Here is a 10,386-nt window from a genome sequence, read left to right as displayed (position 1 = left end):
GCCCATTGATGTCTGGATTGTCGATGACCTCTGGATAAAATTGGTTTGCTGCTGGTCTTCTAGCTCGTAAATTAGAGGCATGGAGTCTGTTTCTGATTGTCTGGATGAAATCCTTAGATTTGTAGCACGCTGAAACTGAAGATTCAAGACAGGAGCACTCAAAAACCGCTGACGTCGTGCCGTGATGCAAATGAATCTGTCCTGTCGGGCTGTCGTACAGCGTGGTCGTCCAGATCTGGGGCGTTGACGGACGTTATTTGTCTGTTGGTAGCGATTCCATAGCCTACTAATCACGCTCTGAGAAACATGAAGCTGTGCCGCCACATTTCGTTGAGTTTGACCAGCTTGAAGGAGCCCTATAGCTCGCGCGGCTTCCATATCATTTAAATGTCTTCGCATGATTAGTTTTTCAAGTTTTCGTTACAAATTGATTAAATGTTTCCAAATTCAACTTTTTTTAGCTTAGAAGTAACAGAATCAAAACCTGCAAGATTCCTCTGTAGTAATAGACCAGTCAGTTTTTCACTCCACCATAGTTAACTAGAGCGGAACGGCAAGACCTTCAGATGCACGTGCTTTCACCTTTGACATGACTTTAGGTACATATTGGAGAAACTACGAGTGCAATTACCGGCAATACATGATTTGAATTTTTAAAGATATTATGGTCACAATTTATGATCCTTAACTTATTTTGTCCAGTATATATATCTATATATCATAAACTCTAATAATTTCTGTCCAACCCATTTATTAAATTAACTATGACAATCAGATGTTTAAAGCCAAAGTCCAAACGTCAGAAACATATACAAAGAAATATTTCACAGGCACATTTTTTGATTTTATGATAATCAGTAGGAAGGTATAAAGAGCGATAACTCCTACATAGCTGGCTCATAAAAAGAATGCACGCTAACGAGCAAGTTGAAATTAAGCTTTCTAATCACATTTTCACACAATTTATATTTTTCTATAATTCGTATTTTTTCTTGAATGTCAAAGCGTGTGACACGTAAATCTTTATTACACCATATGCAAGATCAAAGGAAAATTTACACACTACTCATATAAATACTACGGTTCTTTTACCTGTTTGATCATGACGTCATCATCGACGTCAATCGTACGAAAACGGAAGTTTGCTCGCTAATCAACAAAGCAATAGAATCCAAGTGGAATCAAATATGGAAAGACCAAAGTCGCGCTAACAATCTGAGACAAATATTATAAAAACACAACATCAAAAATATACGGTTCTGATAGAACGGACGATAAAAGGATTACAGGATTAAGATTAGGCAAAACAGAATTGAAATCAAACATCATTATCATGTTGAAATAAATGTCATCAAAATGTGAGTTCTGTGATCACGAAGGAACAATAGATCATGTACTCTTATTCTGTGCTAAACATCTCACAGCTAGGGCAGAACTCTGTAAGGTATTAGAGCGAAATAAAATTCCAATAAATTCCACCAACAGAATTCTAGCATCGCTTGATAAACAGGGCATTGTCCACAGCACAATCATCAGGTACCTGAAAACAAGAGGCTACTAAAACAAAATATAACACGATTTAACAACACCACACTGCAACGGCGAAGGTGTCAGGAGCTGGAGATTATCTAGAGCGATATAAGGGGACACAGTTCCTCTTCTGAACATCAGAAACCTGCGCAAATAATCATACACCACACACTGGTAAACGCAACCCTTATAGTAACAGATAAAACAAACGACCAAACAGGAGGAGTGATAGACAAACAAACTTCGCATTTAGGACCCTGGCTCCAGTAAACATTATACATAAAGGGAACCTCGGGTATAAAAGTTATGGACTGGTTTGCAGTCGGACTCGGGTCTTGTACTCTGGCTGTTAGTATATGGAACCCTGTTAGGTATTGGGGATAAACAGTTTTCGATAACTATTACATACATACATACATACATACATACATACATACATACATACATACATACATACATACATACATACATACATACATACATACATACATACATACATACATACATACATACATACATACATACATACATACATACATACATACATACATACATACATACATACATACATACATACATACATACATACATACATACATACATACATACATACATACATACATACATACATACATACATACATACATACATACATACATACATACATACATACATACATACATACATACATACATACATACATACATACATACATACATACATACATACATACATACATACATACATACATACATACATACATACATACATACATACATACATACAACATACATACATACATACATACATACATACATACATACATACATACATACATACATACATACATACATACATACATACATACATACATACATACATACAGTTATGGACTGGTTTTACATACATACATACATACATACATACATACATACATACATGCATGCATGCATACATACATACATACATACATACACACACGCGCACGCACACACATATACATACATACATCATACATACCAATGCCACATCCTATATAAAAAGTACATACATACATACATTGGTATATGATACATATATACATACATACATACAACCCTACACCATTTCTATACATACACACAATACCTACATACATACATACATACATACATGCATACATACATACATACATACATACAATACAACACTACGCGCAAACATACAAACCAAACAAACACTATACAAATCCCCCAACCCCACACACCCACCCCTAAGATCGCACCAATGCCACATCCTATATAAAAAGTATCGCGTTTGGTATATGATAGTATATAGTTTAGAACCCTACACCATTTCTATAGTGCACACAATACCTACCTGTCCTCCTACCTCCCCCAGTAGCCTTCTTTTCCGATCATCCCCTCCTTCCTTTTTTCCCCCATAACACTTGGTCGGCCAACAAAACTATATCGTAACAAACCTACTTCATTGACCACGTAGAATACTCCTTCTAACACCCTCCACCTCTCCCGATACTAACCTCACAATCACAAATTATAGCCATAAAAACGTCGGGAAGTTACAAGAAGAAAGGAACAGTATGGATTACAGAAAGTATAGACATTTGACAAGCGGTTAGAGCGTGAAAGGAATGATAGGAAGGAAAAGAATAATTACACCCACATGGGCTAAAAAATTTTCACTACCAACGCCATACTAACAACTAACCATCAATCCACAGTCAGTCGGATGGGACTTAAAGTGGTGGCCCGTGTGAGAGTGTTCAACTTGCACGATAAAGACTCCTCTATGGCTTTTCGGAAAAGAACAGGCGTGGTAACGCCTTTCCAGAGGTTAGAGTTAGATTAACATTTGGAATATTTATTAAGTAATTTTGACTGGACCTCACAATTCAATAAACATATCGGAATTTACCCAGTGTAGAAACCCCTTCATCTCCCTCTCAATCCTGACAACGGTCTTCTTGCTGCGTCGTGTTAAATGGTAGGCTAGGTATACCATTAGAAACGGGGGTCGCCTTCTAACTTATAGTTTTGGAATTAGGACGAGTAGCATAGACGGACCTTCCTACCTCATCTCTATATCCCACCCTCTCTCATCAATTCTACTTTCCCCTCCTACTCTTTCTCCTATCTGTTCTCGTCCGCTGAAAGACACTTTAAAATAAATACCTGTTTGCGTACCTAGCAACCAGGTGACAGCAGATACAACATGACAACATGGCTGTATAAATCATGCAGTTCTTAAGACAGTAATAACCAGTGAGTGTCTGTTTGTACGAAGACAGGCCATGCTTAAGTTTGTGACTGGAATATCAGTGCTATCTCATAAATAACAGGGTTTTCATTCTCAATTGCATATACTGTATTGTGAATTATAGTGCACACAAATCATGCCGACCCGCTCCTTGTATACACATTTCAAGCTATCAAATACCTTAAGAACAACAGTAGTTCGACGGAAGATGACATTGGCAAGTTGTCGCAAACTTCGGGGACTAAAGTCCAGCAGCTATGTCTATTCCTTTCAGAATGAACAGATACCTTGAGTGTCTGTTCATTCTGTACATTTAAGTCGTTCAGCTGTTGAATGATATAATATAATGCATATCTTTTAAATCTATTGAACATGTATATATATATCTTAAGTGAACACTTCATAAGTCACTTATAACAGCCAAATTCCGAGTAAAAAATACAAATTCACTAGTGTACACATAGTCTTTCTCTGTATATAACGAGTGAAAATTCGAAACTGTTCACTAGTGTTACAAATGATGCCAGAAAACTGTTCATTAGTATTACAAATGATGGCGCGAAACTGTTCACTATTGTTAAAAAAAGATGCCAGAAAACTGATCACTAGTGTTATTGTTATAAATGATTCCACGCGACTGTTCATTAGTGTTCCAAATGATGCCGCGAAACTGTTCACTACTGTTAAAAAAATGCCAAGAAACCGCTCACTAGTGTAACAAATGATGCCACAAGGCTGTTCATTAGTGTTACAACTGATGCCGCAAGGCTGTTCACTAGTGTTACAAATGATGCCGCTAGACTGTTCACTAGTATTACAAATGATGCCGCCAGGTTGTTCACTAGTGTTACAAATGATGTCGCAAGCCTGTTCACTAGTGTTACAAATGATACCGCGAAACTGTTCACCAATATTACAAATGATGTCGCAAGACTGTTTACTAGTGTTACAAATGATGTCGCAAAGCGGTTCACTAGTGTTACAAATGATGCCGCAAGGCTGTTCACCAGTATTAAAAATGATGTCGCAAAACTGTTCACCAATATTACAAATGATGCCGCAAGGCTGTTCACTAGTGTAACAAATGATGCCGCAAGGCTGTCCACTAATGTTACAAATGATGCCACAAGGCTGTCCACCAATGTTACAAATGATACCACGAAACTGTTCACTATTGCAATAAATAGTGCCGCAAGGATGTTCACTAGGTTTACAAATGATGTCGCAAGGCTGTTCACTAGTGTTACAAATGATGTTGCAAAGCTGTTCACTAGTGTTACAAATGATGTCGCAAGGCTGTTCACTAGTGTTACAAATGATGTCGCAAGGCTGTTCACTAGTGTTACAAATGATGTCGCTAGACTGTTCAATAGTGTTACAAATGATGTCGCAAAGCTGTCCACCAATATTACAAATGATGTCGCAAAGTTGTTCGGCAGTATTACAAATGATGCCGCAAGGCTGTTCACTAGTGTTACAAATGATGCCCCAATTCAGTCAACTAATGTTACAAATGATGCCGCAAGGCTGTTCACTAGTGTTACAAATGATACCGCAAAGCTGTTCACCAGTATTTCAAATGATGTCGCAAAAATGTTCAGCAGTATTACAAATGATGCCACAAGGCTGTTCACTAGTGTTACAAATGATGTTGCAAAGCTGTTCACTAGTGTTACAAATGATGTCGCAAGGCTGTTCACTAGTGTTACAAATGATGCCGCAAGGATGTTCAATGTTACAAATGATGCCGCAAGGCTGTTCAATAGTGTTACAAATGATGTCGCAAAGCTGTCCACCAATATTACAAATGATGTCGCAAAAATGTTCAGCAGTATTACAAATGATGCCACAAGGCTTTTCACTAGTGTTACAAATGATACCGCAAAGCTGTTCACCAGTATTTCAAATGATGTCGCAAATTTGTTATTGGAGTACTCAATAACAGCGCAATAGTGCTAAAAGCACTGACGTAAAACTTGATGATACCAACCCGTTCACTGATGAGAAGAACTGATGACGGGAAAGTTATTATTTGGTATAGCGCATCATGCAAAAGTGTCAAAATGTTTAATGGGGGACCGATTAAAAAGTGATGACAGCTGTATCCGTGGTGTAACAACGCATGAAGCGAAACTCTACAATGTTGTAAGGAGTTATTACGCGAAGCTGTTCAATGATGGAACAGACTAAAAAGCAAATCGGTTGTAACAAAGGATGAAGCAAAAAAATTCAATTTTGTTACAGGTGGTGACGCAAAGCTGTCCATTAATGTAGTAAATGAAGGAAGGATTCTGTCTTTCATGGGGAAGAACTGGTTAGAACATCTTGTAATCCAATCATACATGTAAGTTAGTCTGGCTTCAGCTGAGTGATGAGCGTTTTGATCCATTCTTTGTATTCTTCTGGGATCTGGTCGTCTGTATGCATGGAGCCCGGCAACAGAGGGGGCATCAGGATAAATGGCTGTGCTCTGGCAATATCTGGGACGTTACATTTATCATCTGATACAACCACAACTTTCTTCTCGCTCATCATGGGAGTGGAAGGGACAAAATCGCTTGCGCCCTCATTGTCATGGGTCATGATAATAATACATGCTGTATTTTGCTGAAGAGAACACTTCGCGTTCATTTGGAATTTATTTGGTAGTACATTATCGGTACAAATGGTACATGATAATCCAACAAAGTCTTCTAGAATAGTACAAACATTTCTGAGAAGTTTGCAATCCAAGTCTTTTGCGCAAGAGTGCAATACCAGTACATCTTTTGCGTCCACTTCCTCATTAGCTTCGGTCTGGTTTGTAACGTTTTCAAATAGACCGTATACTTGGAAAGCGCGTCTGAAGCGTGTGTACGCAAGTTGTGAATTGCCTGTCGTGTAAGCATGAAATGCTCCTTCGATATAGGTATTGAAGACTAAAGACGGAGAGAGGTCCGAAAAAAAAGTAGTACATTCCAAGGATCTCAAAAGAGTAACACATTCTTCTATTTGTCCATCTTTCAAGTAGCATTTAATCATATTTTTATAATCGTCTGGCTCCATTTTGTCTTTATCCTTCATCAATATTTCGTTGTAAACATTTATTGAATCTCTATGGTCCCCCATGAGCATATGTAGGACAGCCAGTTCTTTGGGTTTCCCACCTTTATCATCACTGAAGAGTTCCGTTAGGGTTGCATAAGAGTTCCAAGACTTTTTGAACAGTCGGTCTTTTGCTACTATTTCAGATTGAATTTGAAGAGCGTGTAAGAGATGAGTTTGACCATCTTTTTTGAATTTCTTCTTCATGTCTGAAGATGTTTCTTCTGATTCAGCTAACTCTAGTAGACGAAGTCCTAGTTGTTCATACACACATGTCAACAAGGACTCATTTGGAAGACATTTCTTTTTGGAGACTATTTGCTTGAAAGTTTTCACGGCATCTTGGTTCTGACCCAACATGCAATATAGTATGCCCTTATCATACTTTACATTTAACGCATGCGCGCTAAGTTTCTCTGCTTCTTCGCAGAATTTTATCGCCTCAGTGAGCAGTTCATCATCGGGGTGAACTTCAACTTTTAATGGTGATTTAATTTTTCTTCGAAGTTCTTGTTCTTTCCGATGGGTTTTTTTGTCAGACCTATTGAGCGAGATCGCTTTATTCCTACGCATTTCTACTTTCCTTTTCAAGGTCAAGGCAAGATGGTGATATCCATTACAAGTTGGGCGGATTTTAATAGATTTCCGAAGTAGTTCCTCGGACTTGTCTAAATCTCCTCTGTAACGTGCGAATTGGCCACTGGTGTGTAACACCCATGGATCTTCTGGACATCTGGCAATTGCCTTTTCAAAACATTCTCCATCTTTTAGTTTCTTTATCCCCGGTGGTATACCGATATCTAATTTCCTTATGGTGTACACTGCTCTCCCCAGTGCAGCATAGGCAAGCCCACAGAGCACGGGGTCATCCGATTTGTCTGCAACGTCTTGTAATTTTTCAAAAGCATTCAATAATGTATCCTTATTTTGTTCTTGATTAAATACATCTGCCTGTGAATGGCAATTGTGTGTTCGCCTGAGTAACGTCAAACCAAGTCCGAACTTCCACGCGTATTCAGTGGGATATTTCTGTACAATCCTTTCATATATATCTATTGCTTTTTCATGGTACCAAGGGCCCGACCGCGAATAAGCATACGCCAAATCTGATTCAGCATGGCATTTCCTCTTATTGTAATCATCTTCTTTTTCTAAGGCCTGAAGCTTTATTAATATATCTTCCACATCAGAAACTTCCCCGTTTTCCAGAATTCTAGCTTTATTCGCATTAGCAGTAATGTTGTCAGGGTCACTTTGTAGAGATTCGTCCAGATGTTGCAGTGCTTTTTCAAAGTCTTGCAGCAAATAATGTAAAAACGAAAGAAAATTATTCATTTTCATTTTCTCTGTTTCAGGTTGGATTGTGTTTTCTTTGTCATCATTTATTTTTTGTATTAATTCTGTCACTTTCTCTATTGTCAGGTTCGTTGTATCAAATCGAAAAGTTGATGGAAAATTGTCCAGCTTGCGTTCTAACGTTGACCTGTCCAGGGAATACGCCATTATTCCGTAATCAACTTTCCATTAGGCTCTGCGAAAATACAAATAAGGTAATTTGAGTTTTTAATTCAGTCATGACAAAAACAGAGAGTTCTTTTCGTTTAATTCGTGTCCACGAATTTAGATGTCCTTGGAATGAAAAACAAATTAAAAAATGACATGGATTGTACATAGTAGTAACAGTATATTTTGTTTACTAAAAGTATCCAAGAAGTGTCAACGAATATGTTTATTTTCTTGGAAAATCACGAAGTTTGAACCTCACAAAAATGTATAATTTTTGCCTGAATGATCCAAAATTGTCCCTCAGAAAATATCAGTTTGGCCTGTCTCAACATATCTACGGTTGTAAAATGATCCAAAATTGTCCATCAGAAAATATCAGTTTGGCCTGTCTCAACATATCTACGGTTGCAAAATGATAAAAATTGTTCCCAGCTCTGATGCATTCATATATCAAAATATTCTCTTATTGCACGATAACTTTTACCAAACTTTGAAGGACTTGGGCCACATAGTTTAATCAGTTGTAAAAAAACCCAAAGATTTAAGTTTAACAATAACAATGTATATTTCAAAAGTCTTTTATGATTAAAAAAGAGGAACTTGATACTCTGGACTACTGAGAATTGCCTTAGTTAGTATAAGCGTTGAAGTTGTTTTCAAAACGAATTATTAATCGATACATTTTAGTGTATATGCAATACATTATATAAGAGAGACAAAAGATTAACATGTGAATATATTTTTTATCATATTGAAGTATGTCATACTTTGGAGCAAATCTAACTTTCCTATTGATGAAAAGTAAACGGACAGCCCCGTTTATATCGGATTCTTAATCCTTACAAGAATCCATTAAAACGTTTTAATTCTGGCTGGATAAGTCGGTCAACTGAGCATTCGTCAGAACGTCTTAATATCATTCCGAGTACTTATCAAATCAGGGTCATAGACTCATTGTGATACTGTTTACTTAAAAGGTAGAATTAATAGTACGTGAATCGAGCATTTCTTCTCGAAGAGCATGTGATTTTTCCATTCTGTACATCACCATACCCCATTCTAAAATGATCCCAAACCCAAGGTGTTTACATGTCGCAACTGATTCGATCTTCTAGGGGTTTGTTTACGATCTTCGTGCAAGATGTCGAACACTGACAGCCAAAACACAATACATGGTTGCCAGAGATGCAGATTGATGAAATATATAGGTAAGTTTTCGGTTTGTCGTTGTGATATCAGCGACAAATATTCTATTTTTATACGCCCGTCAAAAGACGGGACGTAATATGTTTTCACCCGGGCGGGCGGCGGGCGGGCTGCCGCACATATACTGAAAGGAATAAAAAATGCAATTAGGAATTTCCAGGTCAACTACGGGAAATAGAAAAGGGTTTTAGAATGTAATTATGGTGTAACTGGAAGATAGTTGACCACTCTTGTCATCTACGAGAATTTCATTCGTGTACGTTAAGTAAACCTTTCAAATTTGACGTTGATTCAAAAGTACCCCATTAAAATGAAGAGCGTTCTGGACCCATCAATATCGTGTGTGCCCCCGCGAGCTGCAATAACTGCACGAGCTCTTTTGTGCATTGAATTGATCAGGGTATTAACCCTTCTCATTGGTATACGATTCCATTCCTCATCCCGCGCCAACGCCTACTGAGCGACGTTGATTGGAGGATTCGGCCTACGTCTTATCCTTCTGTCCAACTCGTCCCATAAATGTTCTATTTGGGAGAGGTCAGGGCCGTATGGGGGCCAGTCTAGGGTGGGGACATTGGGGACCCTCGCTACATGCGGCCGGGCGTTGTCCTGCTGAAACGTCAGTTGACGCTGCTCTACTAGAGGAACAACATGCGGCGCTAGGAGACCTGATCTTGATAGCGGACGGCTGTGAGATTTCCCAGAATAACGACCAAAGAAGTCTTGATACCATGCGTAATCCCTCCCTGTACCATGACCGATCCTCCTCCAAAGCGGTCATTCTCTATCACGCAAGCATCT

At 38.3% G+C, this 10,386-nt stretch overlaps 1 protein-coding gene across 1 annotated transcript; it reads right to left on the bottom strand.

Annotated features, from left to right (window-relative positions):
- Nucleotides 1-6,138: 6,138 nt before the first annotated feature.
- LOC132555199 (uncharacterized) lies at nt 6,139-8,376 on the bottom strand. Its single transcript, XM_060219552.1, has one exon. The coding sequence runs from the start codon at nt 8,374-8,376 to the stop codon at nt 6,139-6,141; it is 2,238 nt and encodes a 745-aa protein (XP_060075535.1).
- Nucleotides 8,377-10,386: the final 2,010 nt, after the last annotated feature.

Source organism: Ylistrum balloti, unplaced genomic scaffold (assembly GCF_031769215.1).
Source record: "Ylistrum balloti isolate Yb309-2 unplaced genomic scaffold, AGI_CSIRO_Ybal_v1 Utg370460, whole genome shotgun sequence".
Lineage (NCBI taxonomy): Eukaryota > Metazoa > Mollusca > Bivalvia > Pectinida > Pectinidae > Ylistrum > Ylistrum balloti.
The sequence above is the reverse complement of the archived record's forward strand: the minus strand, read 5'-3'. Positions and strand labels throughout refer to the sequence as shown.